A 25,391-nucleotide genomic window follows, 5' to 3' on the forward strand; every position below is an offset into this window, starting at 1 on the left:
TAGATAAGTTAAATAATTTTCATTTGATGTGGTTTTGTTTGGTTTTTCTTTGTTGGTTTGTTTTGTTTTGTTCTGTTTTGTTTTGTTTTGTTTTTGAAGGATGATCTTGTGGGAAATTGTCGCATTGGTTCCGAATTTTTATGCCTCTAAATTTGGCCTACTATGCCAAATTTCTTACAAGCACCACCACTCGCGAATGTTCATGCCCTGAAAATCAGGCACACTGGAACTTTGAAATTACATCCCTTTTGATTCCATTTGGTCTCAAATATTTAGTTTTAGGATTATATTGTATGAGTATGAACAGTATTTTATACTCAAATGTTTCCTTCGGATAATGTTTGTTCAATTCTTGCATGCAATAGTGTGAATGTGATCAACTGTACTTCCAGCTTCGGCCACTTGGGGAAACTTGTGTCTCTGCAGAACAAAAATGGGCATCTTCCAATCAGTGGGCATTTTCAAACCAGGTTGGGCATTTTTCAACTGCTTTACACAATTTGCCTAATATATTGACATTCCCTACTTTCATTGGATAGTTCAGAAACGCCCATCGGGGTTTGAAAACACCCCCTGATTACTACTTTGAGACTCCCTACTTTCATTGGATAGTTGAAAAATGCCCATCCCGGTTTGAAAACACCCACATATTGGGAAATGCCCATTATTATTCCGCAGAGACCTATACAGTACTTTCACTGGGGGGGGAGTTCTGAAATTCTTTAAAAGAGAGACCAATTTTAGCAGATAAAAAAATGGACCGCCTGCCTGGTATTTTCTGCTGGATCATGTCTATGAAGGTTCTCAGATTCTGCCTTACAATTTCAGTTAAGTTTTAATTGTGAATTGATCAATATTTCAGAACCTTAACATCTGCCTGATTTTGTAGTTGTTGGTGCTATTCACCTTCAGATTCACATTGTGATGCTAAATATTATGTACACATGTGTATGTGTATGTTTTTACTTAAAGACGTGAACATCAGTCTCACTCAGTTATTTTTATGGGTATCTTTCCGTCTTTGGGAGACGATGGTGTAGCTTCCAGTTGGGCGGTGTTTTATCTGCATCTTCACGAGTGGCTGAATAGTCCGACTCTTGAATGACAGTCTCTGCCGCATCTGCTGCAGATGAATGATGGTGACGCCTGCTGAGGCTGCCGTTGTTTTTCCTTCCTCCTTGCTCTCTTTACAGCAAGGTATTTGCTTCTGGCATCCTTGGCTTTCTGTACACCCTGTCTGACAGCAAAGCGCTAAGCGGAGCGGTCATCTGCACTACTTTCCCATGTGTTGATGTTGGACAGCTTCATGTCTTTCTTGAAGATGTCTTTTTAGCGCAGAAGTGGGCGTCCAGTCGGCCTTGAGCCCTCTACTAGCTCGCCGTATAGTAGCTCCTGGGGAATGCTGCCTTGTTCCATTCTCCTGACGTGGCCAAGCCATTAAAGGCACCTTTCCGCTGAGAATGGTGAACAAGCTGTTCATGCCAGCGCGTTCCAGAACCTCAGTGGAAGCTGTTGAGTTTCCTCTCATGTCTCGCATAAGTGGTCCATGTCTCACTGCTGTAGAGGAGCATACTGAGCACGCAGGCCTGGCAGACGAGCAGTTTGGTCTTTTCTGTGAGATTTGGGTTGTTCCAGACCCTCTGTTTCAGTCTGGTCATGGCTGCTGCTGCCTTAGTGATCCTGCCGTTCACCTCTGTATCGATGGAGAGCAAACTGGAGATGGTGGACCCGAGGTAGGTAAAGTTCTCAACAACTTCCAGATTGTACCCATCAATGATGATGGTGCCATGATGTTGGTCTTCTTCAGACTGATGGTTAGTCCAAACTCCTTGCAGGTGTGGGAAAGGTGGTTGACAAGCTGCTGCAGACCGTCTTCCATGTGTGACGTCAAGGCTGCATCATCGGCGAAGAGCATCTCACTGATGAGTACATCTGTGACTTTAGTCTTAGCATGGAAATGGGAGATGTTGAACAGCTTGCCATCATCCCTGGTGTGAAAGTAGACTCCCTTGCTGCAGTTCCTGAAGGCTTATTGGAGCAGCATGGAGAAGAAAATGCAGAAGAGTGTCAGCGCAAGGACACAGCCTTGTTTGACTCCACTGCCAACTGGGAAGGCCTCCACTGTTGCACTGTGCTGTTAAAGTATACCATGCTGTGCGTGTTCTCGTGGAACGAGGTGATGACGGCTAGCAGTCATAGAGGACAGCCAATCTTCTGCAGTAGCCTGAAGAGTCCGCTCCTATTGACCAGGTCAAACGCCTTCATCAGATCAATGAAGGCGATGTAGAGGGGCATCTGCTGTTCTCTAAATTTTTCCAGCAGCTGGCGTAGTGAAAAGATCATGTCCACAGTTGACCGGTTGGCTCTGAAGCCACACTGGGACTCTGGGTATACTCGGGAGGCTAAGGTCTGCAGGCGTACCAGGGCGAAACGGGCAAATGCCTTCTCAATGATCCTGAGGAGGGAGATGCCCTGGTAATTAATGCAGTCTATTGATCTCCTTTGTTCTTATACAAAGTGACGATGTTGGCATATCGTATGTCCTGGGGGGTGTTTCCCTGTTCCCAGCAGAGGCAGAGGAGTTGGTGCATTGGCTAAAGCAGTGCAGGTTTCCCGCTCTTCAGGACTTCTGGTGGGATGCCATCTCTCCCAGGGGCCTTCGCACAAGCGAGACAGTCAATGGCTTTGCTAAGCTCTTCCAGAGTGGATGGGGCATCTAGCTCCTTCATGACTGGCAGATCTGGGATGGTGTCCAGGGTGGTGTGTGTGAGGACAGTTTGGTTTGAGGACAGCTCGAGGTAGTGCTCAACCCAGTGCTGCAGCTGTTTCCCCTGGTGAATGTTGTTGACAGGCGGAGGGCAAGGATCCTCTCGGTGGCTGATGAGGGAGGCTCGATGAAGGTGACAAATGTGTTCTTCACAGTGAAGCTGACACTGTGCTGCCTTTGTTAGTTTGACTTCCCTTGCCAATAGAACTTGTAGCTTGCTTTCCTAATGATGCCACTGTCTCCTGTAGGCAGGCAATGTCTCTGGAGAGTTCCCTGTCGATGATGCCAGTCTTGCGTGCGAGTCCAGGACACATAGTCCAGATGTTCCAGCTTGCAAATTCGAAGAGGTGGAGTCTTCTTTCTTTTTGAGTCTTGCCTGGTGCGGTGTTTGTGGCCTAGTTAGTTCTCTAAGCTCCACACACCCAGTGAAGTAGGCAGGTCATGGCAGGACAGCACCTTACTGGCTGGGGGCTTCCCAGCTTGGGTGGGCAGTAGCTGTCCAATGAATTACAATGACCTCTCCCACCATCTGAATTGGCCCCTGGCACTCGTTTCCAATCAGATGAGTTTATCACCAGTAACTGCCACTTCCCGTGTTGTGCCGATGCCTTGTGACGTCGCTGGAGTGTCCTCTCTAGTGAAGCTACATAGCCTGGGCAGGGTACTGTTGAAAATCAGCTGTTGCCCATGCAGCAGTTACCCCCTCTACATGCAGCTGGTGGATCCAAGGGAACAAAGGCTGCTGATACAACCTGGCACCAACAGCGTCACAGGAGTTGCCAAAAGGACATTGGTACAATGTCAGACCGCCTTAGGGACTCCGTCTCTGGATTTGCTTTTGGGGTTGACTCCCTTAGCCTTTCCCATGAGTGGGTATAGCCACAAGGCAGCGGAGGTTTGAAATCAGAGTTTACCTTATCCTAGATGAGTGACCATCCAAGGTTAACAATCCCCATCTGCCCGAAGCAACTGGTTTTAAGGTGCCAGTGACCCGCCTACACCCCTTCTCCTGTTTGTTGAAAACGTGGTCCACTAGGCTTAGAAGCTAAGCCACTCGTGAAGCCCAGGAGCTGGATTTTGGTTGACAGAGGCGTTCAGAGGTGCATGCCATATGGTGTATTTCTAGAGAAATGGGAGCTTATCCCCACTTCCACCCCAGCTGTATCATCCTTGGACTCAGTTATTTACAGTCAACCATAGTTAACTATTGTACAAAGAACCATGTGCTACTTGTTTTATACAGTAAGTTGCCAGGTTTGAGTGGCTCACAGCAGTGTTTCTACAATGAGAACACATAGTAGTATCATGACTTAATCTAGTATATATCATTTTGAGTCACCTAGCAAAGATATGACAATTATAGACAAACGACAGAAAAAATAAGCTGGAGATCATCAATGAAATTCACACTGTGAGTTAGATTAAAATTCCATATTTAAAAACCGAGATGCACAAGGCAGAAGAATATCACCCAGAGCTGGGGATAATATAATTTCCATGTTCTCTTTTTCATCATTTTTCATCAGACCCAATATTTAATGCTGTTAGCCAGAACGCACCGGCGGTCACAATGAAAAGCTTGTCAATGGCCGCATGTGTCAGACACAGCCGCTATTGAGTGAGCTGTCTCTGTAATGGAGTGACGAGTCTGGGTAGAGACACCCCCTGAAACACATTTGGGTAATATGCCAGGGCAGTTCTTGTTTATCATGTGATACATTCACAAGCGGGCGCGGTACATTATGTACATAATTCACTGCTTACATTTGTCAAAACATGGGTTTGTATGAGAGCTAATGATCCGCATTAAATTAATGATACCATAAAGGAGAAAAATCCACTGTTCATGCAGGCATGACAGGACCCACTGGCCCTGCTAAAGCATTAAACTTATAAGGGAGTAATCAGGCCCTGAAAACACAACATTGAGCCAAATACAACATAGTAAACGGTGCGGGGAATGTACCATACTGACTATACTATGTGCAGATCATAAAACATTTTTTGCATAAATTTTAGCAGCTAATCACCTCACGTTTTGCAGAGCGGGTTACCCCAGAGGTTTCCAAAGACAAACAACAAAGTCAAAAAATTTAATCAAAGGTATACTCAGTCATTTTTTGCTAATTGCTAAACTTTTAAATGGAAACAAATGCTAAAATCAGAATAATAGGCCTATAAAAAAGTCATGTATGAGACTTTCGTTAGTCTTAGAAAAAAAAGCTGCTTTATTCTACATACAGTACTGGGCATACATTCATGAGCGCCGTCAGTTGAGATCACATGACCATCCGAAAATTACTCTCTTTATCTCAATAATACCTTGTAATTGGATGCTTTGACTCACAGAATAAATGAATCATGGCTGACTATGAATAGCAAATTTTTACATGACATCAGTAAAGGCTCCGAAACACTCATAGCGAAGATCATCTTTTTTCTTTGCTTAGAGCTAGAAAGAGAGTCGAAAAAGTAGAGGAACGGGATACTGTTTGCGAACATTTAGGCACTGCCCACGCCACTGGGGCCGGTATTTAGATGAGCATTTAAATTTTGAGATGTACGCTGTCCTGACAACAGACTAAATGTAAAACGGATGTGACATTCAAATTTGTTATTAGTGACTTCATGCCTCATTCTATGAATAGAATCCACATGAGATCAGTGAAAAGATGCTGTTTTAATCATTTAATGATGATCTAAAGCAGGGGTGTCAAATTCAGTTCCTGGAGGGCCACAGCCCTGCAGAGTTTAGTTCCAGCCCTGCTCCAAAATGCCTCCTTGTAATCTTCAAGCACTCCTGAAGACCTTGATTAGCTGCTTCAGGTGTGTTTAATCAGGGTTGGAGCTAAATTCTGCTGGACTGTGTCCCTCCAGGAACCGAGTTTGACACCCCTGATCTAAAGCAATATATATGCAGCATTTTATGTGTCATTTGTCATGTTTACATTCTGCATTCATGGCACTAAATTCTGTGGAAGTTAGAGTAAGAACATATTGCTTCACACACTCTTACTCTTAATAAACATTTATTGCATCAACATACAAAACTGAATTATGACAATACATTTATAAAATATTCCTTTGATATAATATATTTAATATAATTAAAGTACTTTTTCTATGCATGTTTGTGGTTGATCAAAATTTTGGAGTTAGGTTTCACTAATCTCTGTCTCAACAGAAAGAAGCACACCATCAGCTGATTCCTGCTTTACCCATGACCCTCTCTCTCTCTTTCCTATACACAGTGTCACTACTGCCGAATGATAAGAGATGTGACAGAGCCTCTTCACTACTTTAATTTCATTAAAAGATTGAATACATTCAGGGTGCACTTTATCACCTTCTTATTGTCTTTTTAATGCATCGCACTGGCCCTCTTTGTGTCGGCCTTAACTTTTCTCCCGGTGAGTGAGCGCTACGGATCCTGCCACACAACACAGCCCTAAATACATGTATAATAAGGCTTTGGATCTCCTCAGCCAGCCAGGGAGAAATCTATTACTCCACTGCCATTTTCCTAAGTGTTTGTACCCTACCATGACCCTGCTACTTTATCTGTTGGTTTTTACTTTCAGAGTGCATGCTGTCCATATGTTACTCTAATAGTTGCTATAATTCTTGGGCAATAGGGCTCATGTTTTATTGGGAGTGAGTTAAAAAAGAGAGAGAGAAAGAGATACAGAGAGAGAGAGAAAGAGAGAGAGAGAAAGATGAGGCAAGAATGCATTTTAATAAAAAACCTCTTTAGCAATAGACTAATGGGCTGACATTGATGTATTTGCATAGGGATGAATTATACTGGCCTGGCTTGACATGACTTTTAAAATATGATTGAGGAGGTTATTATTGCTGCACTAAGCTACGTGTTAGCAGGTTATTTTAGCATGGCTAGTGCTAATAAAATGCAGAAATCAGGACTTGGCCGATGAGGGCAGTTTATTAATGGCTTGAGCCGTCTATTGAGGGTGCTCATTCTGTCATTATACCCCACCCCCTACACCCCCACCACCACAAGCATTAAATAAAATGCCAACAGCCCACTTTAAAAGCTCAATCAAAAAATAAAAATTCTGTCATAATTTACTCACCCTCATGTTATTTCAAACCTGTATGGAACACAAGAGATGTTAGGCAGAATGACAGGCTCAGTCACCATTCACTTTTATTTTATGAAAAAAGAAAATGCTATGAAAGTGAATGGCGACTGAGACTAACATACTGCCAAACATTACCCGTTATGTGCTACACAGAAGAAAGAAACTCGCTTTTTTATATTTAGAAAAGAAAATGTTTGGAACAACATAAGGATGAGTAAATGATAACACAAAAAATTATTTCAACTTGTCCCTCCTTTTGTAAATAAATAAATAAAGCAAAAATCGATGTTACAATGAGGCACTAATAATGGAAGAGAATGGGTCCAAATTTTGGAGGGTTTAAAGGCACAAATCTGCAGCTTATAATTTTATAAAATAACTCACATTAATTATTCTGTTAAAATGTAAAGTTGTTTAAATTATTATTTGCTGGGATTACAGGATTTACGTTATGTTGTCATGGCAACGAAGTTGTAAAATTGGATATAACTTTACATAGAAAAGGTTAATTAGTGATTTTATCACACTAAATTCATCCTTGCAAACATATACTTTATGTCTTGTTGCTATACTTTCGAAACAGTGAGTATTTAATGTTTAGGGACTGGCCCCATTCACTTTCCTCACTGTAACCCAGATTTTTGCTTTTTTTTAAGAAAAGGAGGGACAAGTCGTAATAAATTTTTGTGGTAATCAACGTTATGCCACAAATGAGATCAATTAAGCTTAACTTGTATTGAACCTGTAATATTCCTTTAAGTTTTTTATTTATTTGTTTATTTTTTATTTAAGAATATAAAGTTAATCTATAGTCAAATTAAATTTGTCAATGAGGTAATCACATTTTGGCTTTATTTATTTTTGCAAATACAGACAATTTATAAACAAATTAACATTCTCATTCACTTCACTATGTATACCAAACCACTATACCACAAAAGCCTACCCCTCTATCCACATTGCGAATGATTGCTACCGTCAGATTATCTTAAATGTGTTTATTTTAGATTGTTTACCACAGTCTGGATTTGTTTGTAAGCCACTGTGACTAGAGGCTTTGCCTGATCATGAGAACATCATTAGACAAGATTACAGGAGATTATAAACACTAGAATTTGCTCATACCACCCAGAGTGCCCAAAACCCTCAGCTCATGGACACAATACATATGTACTCAAGAGACCACACATCAACATCAACCTCAAACCCAAACCTCCACAATCATCTGCATCTCACCTAGGATTACATGCTGAAAAGAGCGTTGATTAACCAAACTGTTAATTTCTTAATTTAATTAGGTTTACAACCAGGGACTAAAAATGGTTCAAGTAACAGAAACGAAAACCAAAAACGAACAAATTTTTTTTTTTTTTTTTTTTTTTTTTTGCAGAGCATAACCGAAAACAGGAACAAAGTGATTTTCAATTGTTCCAGAGTGAAAACATTATTTTTAAATGCTGGTAACCGGTAATAACCGGACAATTTCGTTCCAATCATTTTTTTAATGAAACCAAAGGCCAAAGAGTTTATCACAGTAAATTTTTCTTCAACAATACCACTTCATGTTGCCCAAAAAAATTAAACATGTGCTTTGATCCTGAAAGAAATTGCTGCATCACACATTTCTTTGCCTAATTGCCCATTGTGGATGTTGCATTCTGTGAATGAAGGCAACTATGTATAATTACTGCATATATATGCACGGCTAATCCAGATACAAGGAAAACATTGTTAGAGGAAAAAGTACATTTCTCAGCTGTTTCCAAGTCTTCACTGAATTATTGTTAAATATGATGCATTAATACAGATTTGATGCTGCCGGTTTTTAACTGAGAAGCAGATTTGTAATAAAAATTATACTTTACTCTTAATTTACTGTATGCTTGTTATGATTTCTATGCTGATAAATCCACCAAACTTTTAGATTATTTTGGTGAGGCAAGTGTCTTATGTTGGGCTTGTTTTTCCAGACCAGGTTGCTTGTTTCTCTTGCTAGATCTGGCAACACTGCAATTGGTATTGGCAGATGTTATTTGCACCCTGGTGCAAATAATGGTATATGCTATTTACATCCCAGTGCAAACAGTGGCAGATATGATTTGCACCCCCAACCCCAACATTTCATTTTTAGTCCCTGTTTACAACTACAAATGTGCTTTTTATTCAGTGTAATGTGCAAGCTCACTATTACTGTATGTAACACAGTGAAGACGATCAAATTGAATTGTTATGTATAGTCAAAGTACTGCGTTTGCCTATTATGTAATGTAAAGAAATAAGAGCATAAAATATCAAAATCATCCATGCATTGGAAACCTCCCTGTAATCTCATTGCACTGTGACAACCAGTGAGACGGCTGCAAGGATATTCATAATAGGGGATCCCAAGGTGCTCTTTATCAGGACTCTCCAAATGGTTGAGAAAGAGATATGGCCTCAGGCACATGTAAACCAGGATCCATTCCCTGTGACTACAGCCTCTTGTGACACAGTCTTGTATGCAATCTCTTGTAGTACATGTTCAACTGAGAGCACATCAGTGGTTTCTTTATCCAAAACACACAGTATCAGCAAATTAGTCACTAAATGTCAAATGATATCTTATCAAGTGCCATGGATGAAGATATCTATTGTCACTATAATGGAACTGCATTGGTGGAATAATTTTGTCAATCCTGTGCCTTTTTATGCATCCAGAAAGGCTTGCAGGAGTGTTTAAAATTAAAACACCCCTGTGACTTTGTTGTAATTACAAGCATGTGAATATGTTTCTGTTTGGGTTCATATGTTCATAGAAAACGGCACACACTAAACAACTGGTGATAAACTGCACAGTCCAGGCATCAATGTCCTTTCAGGTAAGGGCTGGGCTGTGGGAAGCAGCTGTTAATTCTCAACTAATTAACCTCACTTCCAACAAGTGTCTGATGGGAGAGCAGCACTGACCCAGGATCATGTGGCCAGATGCAGCCACTGCACTGTTTCTGGAACAGTGCAGTTACGGCACTAGATCAGCAGGTATTCAGCAGATGCTAACATTTTCCCCCTGAGGAGCTAGATGCCTTGTTCACCACATCTGGACCACAGTGATGGATCATAATTTTATCTATATCAGGAGAACCAGGTCTTTCTCATCTTTGCTTACCTGCTCTGCCTTCATATCCATCTTGCTTTTTCATTTATGCCAGATGTATTCTAAAGAATGTAAGGACATTATATACAAGTGACTAAGTTGAAATTAATATGGAAATAGGTGCAAAATAAAATCTATGATAAAGTTAAGCAGGAATGGTTATTGTTTATTTAATTGTTGCTTCTGAAGGGGAATCTATAATATTCTAAAATGATGTAGTATTCAGAGGACCTTTGTCAATCTAGAACCACCACAACATTCATAAATAATAAGCTGACAATATTGATTACTTTTTGAATTTCAGGTTAATCATATGGGAAATGTAATATAGGAACCAAGCAACTTTTTGTTGCCATCATATGTCATTTAGTCTGGTGTATTACTATTCATTCGAAAACATGGAACTGGCTTTTGGTGTGATTGTATGCTGTTGTTGTAAAAGTAAAAGCACAACCCGTTAAAATGAGTAAACTGCTTTAAACCTGATGCCACATTTGGGATCTATAATCTTGTTAATTATCTTGGCATTATTAAGAAAAAAATCATACTGAACATGGTGTGGCTGCATCACTTTCATGAAAAGGCCATGAAAAACACTTCTTTCTTGGCAGTCAACAGTTTGTGGCCACTTATATGGACAATGTCCCCCAGTTTTTAGACAGGTCTACTTTTTAAGAGATATGACTTAGATATTATTTGTCATTTACATTTTTTAATAAATGGTCACAAAATCATTCATTTCACTAATTGCCAGTCACCAATCAGCACTGGTAATTATTTTGTATTAGCTCATTTCATGATGTCCTCCAATCAAATGGCTTTGTACAGTAAGAGAGTTAATGAGCATATTCATGAATGTATTTTAGTGTGAAGCAATCAGAGATTAATTATTGCAGATGAGAGTTCATTAAGCTCTCACTCAACAGTAATTTGATACCTTATTGACATTAGGTCATTGGCCTACACATGTAGCCAAATAAGGATAGATTCATTAGAGTTTGACATGCTGAAGGAAATCGTCAGTGATTGAGCCTAGAATAATAATAAGCAATGCAATAAAAACATCACTGATGTCTTTGTAAATTAGGAAGAATTATTAAACGGATTTAGAAAATAAGCAAAAAAATCAAAGGATTCACCCATTGAAAAAGTTCAACATTTTCCGTTTAAATTATTAAATTATGCCAAAATCCTGCTGGGTAACCGCCATTTGATATTCGCAACCACAGACGAAGAGAGAAAAGTACAATTATAATCCTGTGTGCATCAGGTAGCAAAATGTACCAATAAAAATATGACTTCCAATGTGGATTCCAATTTTAAAATGACGTTTCAATCGTCGTTTCAATGTTGTACTAATATAGGCTATAGTTGTGTCAACGCGTTTCGTTGCACGTTGTAAATACATTTTTCATATTTAAAAAATAAATAAAAATAAAAATACTGTAAACGAAACAGTGCTGCGAAAAAAAAAATGTCATTATATTTTTTAAAATATACCAAATTTTGGTTAAAATCGATTAGACCACTGTCGAAAACAACCTTCTCACTAGCTGGAATAAGTTTGTTCTCAGATTCTGTAACGTAATCTATACGTCACTCAAAACTATTGTGTCGTTGGAGAATAGAAATACTTGTTTTAAACCATTACATTTGCTCAAAGAAATCTGGAACGCGTTCATTACATCACAGAAGCTTAACCTTCATTATGATGCAGCAAATCATCGGACATTTTGCTACTTATCTGTTAAAAACATTGACCTTAGAAATATCACAATCTGTGTTATTGGTAGGATAATATTCTTATCAGTTGAGCCGAAAATATTTTATTTCAACCACAGTTTTATTTGTAGGCATACAGTCACATCAAATTGCCAAGTACATGAAAGAGATTTAGGAAGTCGTTTTAGTCAATTCGATCATTTCAGAGTTACTGAATGGCTATACCTCATGTGCTTACCATGTCACATTATTAAACCAAAAGTTACTGTGCAATTTCATTTCTAATTTTGGCAGAAATGGACCCTAAAATTTAAATCTGGTGTTTCCTTAATTGTCACAAAAGTATTTTAATTAAACGTTTGGAAAAAGCTAGTTAAAATGTTTTAAATGACAACATGTGGGTATAAGAATTGTCAATTAGATTTCTTTTTTTATTTATTTATTTATTTATTGCTGTAGCCAAGAATGTCAGAAATAGTAAATGTAATCTATAATGCTGTGTCGCTTCTGAAAACATGGTTCATTTAGGTAAGATAAGTTGTGGAGAAGCACTAAACCTGATGCCTTCAAAAACACCACAATTTCAACAGCTCAAAATATTTTCTGAAATTACAACATACTGAGCATGGTACATCCTCTCACCTTATAAATGAAATCTTCTGTGGGCTTGTTGAGAACAAATCGGTTGAGTGATTTCCAATTTCCAAACAACACGGTGATCTAATCGCGCGAATCATTTGGCATATTGAAGATGTGACTCGTTTTGCTTATTTCTCAATCAACTGAAGACCACCGAAAATGATTTTCTTCTTTCATCTAGCCAGTTATGCCAATATGGCCTTTTCATCGGCATGTCTCGTGATCGAATGAGAGTTAAGAAAAAAAAAAAAAGAAGAAGAAAAAAAAACCTTACTTCACAGGTGTGTTTAAGATAGGCGTACATCAATTACGGATAGCATGCTAATACAATTACCGTTAATCAAATTCTAAATATCAGGTTGTGTGATGAGACATTGCTTTCAAAAAACGAATAAATTGCTAAATATAATAATAATTATTATTATTATTATTAGTAGTAGTAGTAGTAGTAGTATTAATAATAATAATAATAATACCTATTATTTTTACAGTTATTATTGTTGTTGTTTTGAAGTGCAATTGACTCAGTGTCCTAATAGTGATATTGAGAGTAAACTTCACCGAAGCATCATAACATCTTACCGAAAAACAATTTCAAAACAAATTGATCCGTTTGTTGAAATTTGTTGACATTTATTGACAAAATATTTATATGCGATTTAATAAGAACAAAATGAAAGAAAAAAAATATTTTAACATTTTATTAAATAAAAGTGCAATACACATGAACCTGCAAGGCGCATTTTGCAGGATTCAAACACTGTTACAAACTTAAAATATCATAAATTAATCATGAAAAAAATTAAGGGAACATTCTAACATTGTGCAACGAACACTATGCTTTATATTACAAATATATGGTTATGTGTTTATTTACAATTTGTGGCCAGATTAATCCTGTGACTGAGCCTTTATTTAGGCTATAACTGAAACAGATGTATTTTACCATAAGTGGTAAATTCTGTAATTATTCTATATTTCCATTGTTGATTATTTTTAAGGATCAAAGAGCCAATGCAGCTTACATCCATACTAAACTCAAGATGATAAGCACCTATACAAATTAATGATATGAGTATGCAAATCACAAAGCCCAAACAGAAGATTCAACTGAAGCGGGTTGAACGAATTCTGGCATGTTTACTATTCAAAATATTTTACACATAAATATTCACAGTGATATAATTCCTATGCGATACAACTCAAGCCGTTAATTTACAAAAAAAAAAAAAAAAAAAAAAAAAAAAAAAAAGAAAAAAAAAGGTACCGTTGTCTTTGCGTTGAATTGTGTCTATTGCAGACACTGATGCACGCTCAGCTTCACCAATAGTGCATATTCCTCTGATGTGCATCCTTCCACTCAAACATGAGCTCAAACATAGTGAATAAACAGTAGCCTACATTATTTTGACACTTCTTGAGGAATTTCGCCTCAAATGACTGGCAACTCTTTGCCCGTTTCCGTTTTACGAGCTCTCGTTTTCCGACGTGTGAATAATAAGAGCTGAGTTTGGTTTGTGTTTTTTCAGTAGCTGAGTTATTTTCTCATCGTCTGAGTTTGGGTCTAAAGGCTTGTTGTAGTCGTCATCATCGTCTTCGTTTTCCGAGGCCCCTTTCAGCCTTTCGGTCTCCGAATCTTGTTTTTTCTTAGCCGAAGCCATTTCAGCCGCGTGCCGTTTTCTCCATTTCGTTCTTCGATTTTGAAACCACACCTTTGCAAATGAAAGTGACATAAAACTTTGTTTAATGCACACAGGAAAACGGACCAGCTTATCTTAATCAAAAAGTGAGCATTCCAAATGGGAGTTACAGAAACCAAAATCGAAAAATAAAGCACTGAATGATTTATCAATGTGAATCAAATGTCAGAGATGACATATTTTTTGATAGCCAAATTTAGTGGTAAAATATAGGAGATAGCTTCACGAGATAACTCTTGACATCTATGTAATGTCTGACTACCCACACTCCACACAAAATTGCTAGATTAATATAAATTAAACACAGAAACAGCAAACAGGCCAATATATAAATTATAGACAAATTACAAAAATAAAAAACATTACATATTTCTGAGATTGTTATTATTGAAGTTGAAACTGAAATAGTTTATATGCTTTTATTGCCCTAAATACTGAAACATGTGGTGTTTCAAACAATTTTCTAAACTGAATTAAATAACTATCAATTACTTAACTACACAAATCATTTTAATCTATAGATGGAAACAATAAATGGGCTACATTTATCAGGCCGTAGGCTAACTCTTAAATAATTTGCAGTGCCAACTTCCGTTGTAGCACTTAATATGAATGAATGATAATGTAAAATGTTTTCCTATGCACCACTTAAATAAAATATTAGGACTATTGAAGTGACGTATTACCTTTACTTGGCTTTCTGTCATTCCTAAAGAGTAGGCCAACCGCGCTCTTTCTGGTCCCGCTAAATATTTCGTTTGCTCAAATGTTTTTTCCAGAGCGAAAATTTGCTGCCCGGAAAACGTTGGCCGTGTATGTTTCCTTTTTCCGTCTTTGTCAAGCAGCACTGAGTTTTGATCTGTGGGAGCAAAGTAAAAATATTAACTGCATTCTACCATTAATATTGTTTCTGTTGTTATTATATATATATATATATATATATATATATATATATATATATATATATATATATATATATATACATATATATATATAATTATCCTCAAGTAAAATATTGGATCAGGGCCTTTAGGACATTGTAAATAATTTTTATTCAAGCTCTCAGAAAGTTATATTCTAATGAATCGTCCACTTACGTGGTGAACATGCAAATCTGGCGTCTCTCCAATGTGGGCTTTGCATAACTCCAGGCCAGAATATTGAAGTTCTGCCTGGAAGGTCTGTCAGAGGTTTCGGATAGCGAGCCACCGCCACAGCCGCAGCACTTGGGCTGAAATACAGCCCTGGAGGCGGTGGAGGACTCAGGCTGCTGAAACGGGGCAGTCCAGACAAGATTCCAGCGGGAGAAGATGCTGCGACGGCGGCCGCCGCTCCTGCGGAGAGCACCGAGGGTCGACTGAGGATGTCGTTTATTCCGTGAGGTGTGGCGACCGCGCACTGCTGGGGTGATCCAAGAGCTGAAAGTCCATTTGACGTTTTTATCCCCGGGGAAGAAACGGGGATACCACCTGGATTAGGGGAGGTAGCGGTCGGAGAGGTGGAGGATGCTGGTCCAGTGGAAGATAACGGATAGGCTGGGTAAAGCTGTGTCTTCATTTCGGTCATACTGTGTAAAGCAGCCAGAGGTGGGGAGTTGAGTAGGAAAGCGCACTGGCGAGACCCGTCCATTTGCCCCACCGCTAACATAACCAAGATACTACAACTTGAACTTAATATTTCGCAAAAAGCAAAACAACGGAGACCCAGGCGAAATTAAATGAATCGTCAAAACGTTCAGCAGCGTGAACACCAAAGAAGAAATACTGGATGAGGCAAATAATGTAAACGCCTTTCAATCTCAAGTCTTCAGACAAAAGGTTAAGTAATTTTTCTAAAAATTCCGATTCAGTGTTATTGAAGCTTCATGCTCATCTCCTCTGGCAAAATCCATTCTCTTCTTTCAGATCTTGCAAATCGTGAAAATATGGCATGATAAAACAGAGCACCGTCCCATCAAAGAGAGAGAAAAGAGCTGCCTATTCAGGGTTTAGAGATCTATACACAAAAAGGTTGTCTTTCTGAGTAGTTCACATGAAGATCTGGAAGATAATAAAACATTTTCATCAACTTGCTGTCTTATGCAGCAAAAAGTCAAAACTTTGCTAGTGTGTCCGAGAAAGTAGAGGGGTCCATTGTGATGTGATTGGGTAAACCCAGCAGTGACGTAGTCTGTGTCAGCTGAGTGTCTGAAGTGAATTTAGGAGTCTGTCCTCATTGGTTCTCTATCACCGCTTTAGTTTGCACGTTAAACAAGCCGCCATCAGACCCACTAAATACAAAAAGGGGACAAAATCAATCGAGTCAATTTGAGATCTATTTCTTAAATAAAGTAACATCTGCATGTGCTGCTGGTCCTGTGAGCCAACCGGATCATTTATGAACTTTAAAAACATCTGTGAACAGGGCTTAAACACTCGAGAGGAGTTTGGAGATAAATCAGCATACAATCACAGAATAATGAAGTTCGAAAAAAACACTATAATTTCACCGCTTTGAGGTGTACGGTATATGTTTACTCGGATATATATATATATATATATATATATATATATATATATATATATATATATATATTTAATTCCAAGAGTATATAGAGTATGTAAATATATATATATATATATATCCCAAGAGAGTAGTCAGAGGATCAAAACGTTTTCATCTACATCTTTCAATGTTTTATTTATTAATTATTATTTTGCAACTTACTCAGCCTGAGATAGCCAATTGCTTACTATTGTTGTTCATTAAGAGCACAAAGCAATTTTGTATTAACTAGCCTATTATTGTTTTTTCTAACTAAACTAAGTGCCAATTGCAAGCTTTTTTTTTTTTTTTAATTTAAACGTTAGAAACTGAAAGTTATCACTGAGTTGCACAACCAAAAGACGGTTGTGGACATGCTGGACACGGAAAGCTTTAGCAAGAAATTTGGACTACCTAATTTACAACACTGACATTCAACAACATTTTATTCAATTCATGAAAAAGAGAGCCGGCTTTGGAGATAGTAGGTTTAAAAAAAAGAAGCAGTTGTGCAAGGAAACCAAAAATAAACTAGCTTCGTGTTTTGGACTCTTTTTACGTTTCCTTTTCTCCGCTGTCAATTTAAAATAAAACCACCAGTTTTTAGCCAAATTGAAAGAGTTGCGGCATCTTGTGGTCAACGAGCGAAATAACTTACACGGGGTAATTTAAATGAAGTAGGCTACGTCAGGAATGTTCCCAGATTATTTGAGGGTCAGCAGTTTGAAATATATAAACTCATGTCATCCTGTATGCATTAAATATAGGCTATTTATTTACCAGTCACAATTATTTGCTTGAAGTTAGTAAGCTTAATAGCAACATGAGATGTAGAATTGACAATTAAAGCAAAGTAATATATATATATATATACACACACACACACACATATATGTATATATTTCATGCTTTGCCTCATAAAAGCATTTATCCATAACGGAAAGATACTTAGCACTACACTGCTCTCTAGTGGTCATTTTAGAGCCACGGGGATCTAGGGATCCCCAAAGAGCTGCAAGGGGGTGCTAGAGGGTCCGCAGTAGATTTCATAGAGGGGGAAAAGTGCGCAATTTTTTTTTTAAAGCAAAAATATATATATTATTTTTAACAAGTTCAAATTTAACATGTATTTACGTTTCATTCTGCTTTCTGAAGGCTGGTCAGAAATAATGTGATCATCTTTTATTCTTTTGACACCTACTGAAATAAAAATAAATCTGCTTATGATTTTGTGAAAATTATTTCTATTGTGTTTCTCTCCTTGCAATGTAGGAGAGTAATTTCTATTTGTGTTGTATCTTTATAGGGAGTCCTTGCCACTCAGTCACTTTTAGCTTACTTGAGGTTGTAAAACATTTTACGTAAAGCACTTTGGAACAATATTAACATTCAACATTGATCGTGGGTAGAACAAGATAGGATTTTATCTTAATCCAACATAACTATTTTCTAGATATTTTTTAATTTCTATTGGCTTTCGTACAATGACAATATAAAAGCCATTTATTTCATTTTGCAAACAGCAGGCTCTTCAAAATATCTAAATGGGTCTTAATACATGAAAATATGTTGGTGGCTTTATATTTACAAATTGAGTCCCTCCCAAGGGGTTTGTAGTGTTTGGAGTCCTTGGCATCAAAGTTTGAAAACCACTTGCTCTAGTTCATAAGAACGCATCCGCTCACATAGAATGGCAGTGTGTTGGCTCTACAAACTTTAAGGGTTTCTTTTAAAATCCCAAAACAGACACCAAACACTGAGAGCTAGTTGAATAACTGGCCACTTTTATGCAATCAGTAATTTGGCGCTACAAAATATCAATGATAGGATTAATTATAGCCTAGTAAAACTACAACTAAAATAACTTTGAAATATATGAACAAACTCCTGATACCTACTAAATAATTTAAGTGCAAAATGACAAATTCCTTTTAAGGAGTTAAGCCAAAAACCTTATCTAGTTGGTATGCTCAATATGTTACACTCAATCTGTTGCAAAAAACCTCGGAGCGGATTTGATTGACATCTCTTTGCTTATATTACACTGACCTTACTTAGCTTGCATAGCTAGTAGCATGATATCAACAGGTTTCATGAGTAATCACTTGGCCTATGCAAAGACTAAAAAAAATAAAATCACAGATCACCTGGAAATACCCATTCAAGGGCACAGGAGATTCCAGCAACACTCTGGCAGTCTAACAGGGTTTGATTCAGCCATTTTCAGATTGCAAGCCCAAATCTTTAACCTGATAGACCTTAAAGCTTAAGTGTGTAACTTTCATTGTTAAACACTTTCTCTCCTATCCCAGCTTATTACCTCTGCATAACTGTATATTTTTTTCCAATAACTAAACACTGTGGCGCCATTCACGGACTCATTCAATGGCGTAAGATTGGGGCGGGACCATCTGTTTGTTCAATCAACATAACACAGGTCGTATTCAGTAAGCAGTTTGAAAACAACCCTTTATTTTGGCAATTCCTCACGGTGGTGCAAGTTGCACAGAAATACACACCTAAGCTTTAACCATAAAGTCTGCTAGCCTTTTGTACTTTTTGGCTGGTCAAAAGTTATAAATATTTTTATTTTAACAAATTCCTCACAGATAAAAATGTTTACTGTTAAGTTTTGCATATTACTGACAAAGCCTCTTAAGAATTTCTCTTCAATTACCTATTAATTGAAGAACAATCTTAGTTTGGCATCATGCAGGCATGCCATCAACAGCTAAAGAATTCACACACAAAAAGGACCAGAGTCATTGTGTAGTATGAATATTGGACTTTATTTACATTTACTCCCGAGCCATAAGCTTCTGCTTCTTCAGTTTCTTCTGGGAAACCTGCAAAGAGACCAAAAACAACCAATGGATTACTATGCATTCAACAGATACGAAGACATCAAGTCCCCAAGACCATTGGTTCTCAATCCAGGTTCTGAAGAACCCCAGCATTGACATGGCTGCTCAGAAAAACATGGTTCTTTTCATTATTAATCCAAAGGTGTCCTAAGATGTCATCATTACAGCAATGCATTCAGTTAAACAACCAATTTTAATCATTTGTAACAGAAGGACATATGCACTCATACCTTTTTCTTCTGAGACACCTCCTCTTCTGGTTTGGGAACAATCTGCTCCTTCTCAGTGAGGATCATTTCGATGTGGCATGGGGAGCTCATGTAGGGGTTGATGCGTCCGTGTGCACGGTATGTGCGCCTTCGCATCTTTGGGGCCTTGTTCACCTGGATGTGCTCAATCACCAGAGAGTCCACATCCAAACCCTATAGGGTGACCATACTGGATGAATCAAAACCAACCACCATCTAGTAGTAAAAGCTGAATACAATCAAGCCATTTAAAGGCCAGCACAAAGGGTAGCTTTTCCAAAAATTTAAATGGTCACCACTTACATTTGTTGTTCCAAACCTAAATTACTCTAAACATGGAACACAAAAGGTAATGATGGGCAGAATGCTAACCTGTCAACATTCATGCTAATGAGTGTGGGAAAAAAAGATGAAAGTTAATGTTGAATAAGGCATTAATTAACAAACTCCTTTTAAGTTCCAGAAACAAAGTCATGCAGTTTTGAAACAACATGGCAGTAAGTGAATGACAACCTAAATTTTTAGGTGAACTCAAGACTTACTAATAGAATCTATTACCCTACCCAAATTAAAATGGTTCATGCACTGTGCAATTATTCACACAGCCATACCTTGAGCTCAGCATTGCTTTCTGCGTTCTTCAGCATGTGGAGCAGGAACTCAGCGCTTTTCTTGGGCCAGCGCCCCTGAGTCCAGCCATGCTGCTTGGCCTAAACGAGAAAAAACAAAACAGAAGCTAAAGACTTATGGCGTAAAACTGAATTTGAGCACAAGAATTGAACTGCGTGTTGCTCAGAGTTAGAGGTGTTTTCATGGTAAATTCCAAAGGTGTCCTAAGACTGTCATCATAGCAACACGGACAGAACAGAATTTCTCGTGTACTGACGGATCTCCCAGCGAGAGTTCTTTAATGCACACTGCAATTAAAATAAATCTTACCTTACACTTCACAGCAGATGCACTGGAGGACAGATTATATCACAGCAGGTGTACTGAAGGTCAGATTATACAGCTCGGGAAAAAATTTAGATCACTGCAAAATTCAGTTTCTCTGGATTTACCATTTATAAGTAATGTGTTTGAGTAAAATGAAAATGTGTTTTATTCTATAAACTACTGACAACATTTCTCCCAAATAAAAATGGTCATTTGAGCATTTTTGCAGAAAATAAAGACGCAGTGTTTTCAGACCTTGAATAATGCAAAGAAAAGTTCATATTTTTAAACAAATGTTTTAACTTAGTAAGAGTTCAGAAATCAATATTTGGTGGAATAACCCTGATTTTCAATCAGCTTTCATGTATTAGATGTTTACAATGATGGATAAGATGTGATCGTGAATGCACTTGCCGGCTCTGCAAGCCGCCATATTTTCGTTGCAATGGAAGGTGGGATTCTGAGTTTTTATCGTCATAGAAGCATACAAAAGGAGCAACATAGAAGGTTCTAAAAACCCAGCCCTTCCAATTTCCCAGCCCCGTTAGTGGTTGTGACAGACGAAATGGTAGAAGGCTCGAGTGGACTAACTAGTTTGTATCTTTGACGTCAGAAAAGATGGCCGCAGCGCTGCATCTAAACAGTGCGCTCCAACGGTAACGGCTTTATACCCTTTCGTTATTATTTTAAAGTATTGTAACAAAATATTGTAATGTTGAAGACTATTTGAGCAGCAGGTTCATTATGACAACCAATTTTGTTGGTAAACAGCAGCATGAATGCAGATCACACCAGTTTAATCGTTCGTGCAAAAGGGTTAAAAAAAAAAAAAAAAAAACTCACCTGAGCACAACGACCAACACCTCCATTATAACGACGGAAAGGAACACACTGGTGCTTGATCATTACATCCTTCAGGTACTTGTTAGCCTTGCGGATGTGCATGCCTTTGATGGCCTGAGCGGTCTCACGGGTGTTCTGGAGGGGGGGAATTCAAAAATCTCATTAACAGGACGGTTCCAAGTACACCTGTCATACAACACTTTACAAACCAAAAAAGAAAGAGAGGCTTTTCAGAAACAAACTCATGATTCTTTTCATATTTGATCGAAAGGTGTCCTAAGTTGTCATCATTGCAGCCACTCTGTGCATTTATCATAGTAATTTTGAGGCGTGAACAGGTTAAGCCTTACCTTGAAGTGAACACGAAGGTTAGAGCCCCTCGACTTGCATGCTGTACAAGACAAACATTTAGACAGTTACTTAACATTTTTATCAACAATATAACATTAACATAAAAAAGGAGCAGTCAACTCACATTTAGTCGGGTTCTCTGGGTCGAGAGAGTAGCGGACCATTTTTGGAGATCTGCAATTGGACAGAGTGACAAAAGCGGGTTAGAAAAGACTGAAAATAAAGCCCGAGTTTTGCGTACAGATAACAACTCCTACAGGACTCTCGAAACAAAACGACCATTAAATACTATGTGAACTGCATGAAAACATAACTCTATACAGCAAGCAACTTGACATTGTCAGGATTGGCTGTAAATTGTGCAGAATTCATAACTTAACCCAATACATTACAGATCAGAATATAGACACTTTAAATCGGAATGCCCTGAGCACGTGCTATTATTACTTTTCTAAAAAGTGCTGCTGTCTAATGCGGACAGCGTAAAAATGGCAGCGCACGGGCTATCACTGAACAAGAGACAAAATACAGCAATTTAGAGTTGTACGACGGTCCATATTCTCAAGGAACATTAAATACAGCTAAAACAAACATCTCGATACGTTACTTCGAGATAAAATCATATGATGAAGAGGATTCAAAGGGGATATTCTGACCATCGCTGCAGTGGGATTCAATCGGGCACTTACGTTCTCAGGCCGCGGAAGAGAAGAGGAAGTCAGATGCATTCTGGGAGAACAAATGCGTTCCTGCTTCATCGTGGCGTGCTTCTGCAGCAATCAGTGCCCTTGATAAAGTAGTGGCGCCGCACAGTGGCTCAGTATAGTCAATGTAGGTAAATTGCATGACAGCACAAGCAGGAAGAGAAACAGCACCCTTTTTAGTTAGTTTAAATTTGCAAGGCGCGAAAATTCGATCGGCCAACAATAGCTGACAAACGGCTTACCAATTTACTGTAATTAACAAATAAATAAATAAAACAAAGGAGCTGACCTTTTTAAATAAACTTAATATTTATATATGGAATATTAACGCAAATACTGGGTATTGCTTAACCTGGGCTCAGTGTGAATGATTTTATTAACTTTTTTTGATTAAAGGAACACACACACACACACACACACACACACACACACACACACAGAGAGAGAGAGAGAGAGAGAGAGAGAGAGAGAGAGAGAGAGAGACAGATAGGCTATATATATTAGCGTCTTAGCACCATTAAATTTATTTCAGTTTAGCCATTCTTTTCTTTAAAAAAAAAAAAAAAAATCTTACAATCTTAGCAAAAGAAGTAAATGGGGTCAATTCGTATACGTTAAAGTACTCCCTGTTTTAAAAGTATAGCCACAAGACGCAAACAATACGCGTGTTAACATGATTTTAGTGTGATTAACCTTTCTGTGCAAAGTTATATCCAATTTTACAACTTTGTTTCCATGACAACGTAACACCATTAAACCTGTAATCCCGGTATATGACAATTTATAAAATTTTACCGCTCAAATAATGCATGAGTTCAGAAGAATTTATGTAAGTGCTTTTATAAAATTATAAGCTTTGCATTTCTGCTTTTAAACCCTACAAAAATTGGCCCCAATGGAAGTGAATTCACTTCCTTTGTAAGTGCCTCACTGTAACCTAGATGGAGGGATGAGTCAATCATTTACTCACCCTCATTCCATCCCAGATGTGTATGACTTTCTTTCTTCAGCAGAACACAAAGATTTGCAGAAGAATATCTCAGCTCTGTTGCTCCTTACAATGCAAGTGAATGGTGATCAGACCTTTGTAACTCCAAAAGTAACAAATTAAACATAGAAGTAATCCATAAGACTCCAGTGGTTACATTCATATCTTCAGAAGCCACATAATAGGTGTGGGTGAGAAACAGATAAAAATGTAAGTCATTTTTTACTCTTTTACATCTTAAAGTCACGTGTCATACCTGTTTAGTTTCACTTTCACATCGGAAAGTGAAAGTTAAAGAGGAGATTTAGAGTAAAAATGGACTTAAATATTGTTCTAGTTTCCCCCCACACATATTATAATGCTTCTGAAGATATGGATTTAAACACTGGAGTCAAATGGATTACTTTTATGTTTCCTTTACAGAATGTGATTTTTGGAGCTACAAAGGTCTGATCACCATTCACTTGCATTGTATGGACCTATACAGAGCTGAAATATTCTTCTAATAAAATCAGATCAAACCCCTTTATTGTCACTTCAACATGTACAAAAGTGAAATGATGAGTGAAGAATGTGGGTGGGGTGCATGGTCCACACATTGTAGTTGTATATATAAAAAAGTAATATACGCAATACTTAATAACAATATACGATACACATAATATAAGATAAACAAAAAAGTAATATACAAACAATTTACAGGTTCAGTGTACAAGACTCCAAGTACTTCAGGTAGAAAGACATATTAGATGTATAAGATACATGAACAAGATGTGCAGTCCTGTGTGATGAAAAGCAAGAAATGCTTTGTTTAAAAATGAAGCAATATCAAAGAAATTGAATTGAATAGTAAAAACGTAATATTTTATTTTAAATTAATATCTGAAGTATTATATTATTTAAAATAAATAGATGTAAACATTTTAGAAACCGTTAACCTTAATGGTCATGTTCTCCACTCTTTTGACCGCTAGATGGCACCCTTTGCAGACCCGCGCAAAACTTCTGTGGGACTAGTCAAGTCAACTTTACTTGTATAGCGCTTTTCACAACAGGCGTTTCTAAGTTTCAAAACAGCTGTACATGAAATTATGCTATAACAGAAAAGGAATTCATATAATGCCAATATTATTTATTTATGTTTAGAACTATTAATGGTTAAAATTAGTAAACTAAGTAAGTGTTGTGGGTCATTAAACAAAACGATTTTATATTTTTGACAATTACACTTGTCAAGAGAAGTAAATCGCAAGTGGATTTCTTTATATGCAACATTAAAGCATCATAGGCTGATGTGTGTCAATAATATACTTTCAATTGCGTTTTCTTTTCTTTATAATGAATAATGGCTTAATTAGCCATGGTAGTTTGAGTAACTTTCTCCTACAATTGAAAATGAACAAAGTGCTCTACTAATTAGAGCTGGGATGCTGGTTCAGTGTAAGTCACACTGGTCCATCACTCAGCGTCCCGGGTTAAAATCCTGGCTCATTAAGTGCAGTTGTATCTTTTCTGCTGCAGGTTATGATGTACTTTTTATAGGTCTATTGAGAACTATTTTGTAAAATATTTTATTTTTTCAACAAATCGATCAAAATTGCAACCGAATCTGACAGCCAGTAATCAAATTATAACCTACTGAATTTTCTGAGAATGGTTGAATTACTAAGAAGAAAATTAAGATCTACGTTGTTTATAGTTTACAGGCTTTTCCTGAAATGTCAAACATTTTAAAGATTAAATCTTAAGATCTTAATATTTTGCCAAACAAACAAAATCATTGTTTCTGAAGAACTTTCTCATGCTTTCTCAGAGTATCATTTATCATTGGTCAGTTTGGCCTTTGTATATGCTCTCCAGTCTCCACACA

At 37.7% G+C, this 25,391-nt stretch overlaps 2 protein-coding genes and 3 non-coding genes across 5 annotated transcripts; all 5 read right to left on the reverse strand.

Annotated features, from left to right (window-relative positions):
• Nucleotides 1-12,981: 12,981 nt before the first annotated feature.
• nkx6.1 (NK6 homeobox 1) lies at nucleotides 12,982-19,203 on the reverse strand. The gene is made up of 4 exons (XM_051681192.1): nucleotides 17,722-19,203; nucleotides 15,162-16,333; nucleotides 14,751-14,923; nucleotides 12,982-14,076 (listed from the first exon to the last, which is right to left on the reverse strand). Exons 2-4 carry the CDS (start codon nucleotides 15,709-15,711, stop codon nucleotides 13,831-13,833), a joined length of 969 nt encoding a protein of 322 aa, XP_051537152.1. The 5' UTR covers nucleotides 15,712-16,333; nucleotides 17,722-19,203; the 3' UTR covers nucleotides 12,982-13,830.
• A 149-nt stretch (nucleotides 19,204-19,352) lies between these two features.
• LOC127431015 (60S ribosomal protein L17) lies at nucleotides 19,353-22,567 on the reverse strand. Its single transcript, XM_051681193.1, has 7 exons — nucleotides 22,519-22,567; nucleotides 21,954-22,003; nucleotides 21,829-21,869; nucleotides 21,479-21,613; nucleotides 20,311-20,409; nucleotides 19,682-19,873; nucleotides 19,353-19,433 (listed from the first exon to the last, which is right to left on the reverse strand). The coding sequence occupies exons 2-7, from the start codon at nucleotides 21,991-21,993 to the stop codon at nucleotides 19,386-19,388; spliced, it is 555 nt and encodes a 184-aa protein (XP_051537153.1). The 5' UTR covers nucleotides 21,994-22,003; nucleotides 22,519-22,567; the 3' UTR covers nucleotides 19,353-19,385.
• On the reverse strand, nucleotides 19,552-19,618 carry LOC127431401 (small nucleolar RNA SNORD58). Its single transcript, XR_007895603.1, has one exon. It is a non-coding gene; the product is annotated as a small nucleolar RNA SNORD58 (small nucleolar RNA).
• LOC127431400 (small nucleolar RNA SNORD58) lies at nucleotides 20,487-20,553 on the reverse strand. The gene has a single exon (XR_007895602.1). It is a non-coding gene; the product is annotated as a small nucleolar RNA SNORD58 (small nucleolar RNA).
• LOC127431378 (small nucleolar RNA SNORD58) lies at nucleotides 21,704-21,774 on the reverse strand. Its single transcript, XR_007895582.1, has one exon. It is a non-coding gene; the product is annotated as a small nucleolar RNA SNORD58 (small nucleolar RNA).
• Nucleotides 22,568-25,391: the final 2,824 nt, after the last annotated feature.

Source organism: Myxocyprinus asiaticus, chromosome 40 (genome assembly GCF_019703515.2).
Source record: "Myxocyprinus asiaticus isolate MX2 ecotype Aquarium Trade chromosome 40, UBuf_Myxa_2, whole genome shotgun sequence".
Classification (NCBI taxonomy): Eukaryota; Metazoa; Chordata; class Actinopteri; order Cypriniformes; family Catostomidae; genus Myxocyprinus; species Myxocyprinus asiaticus.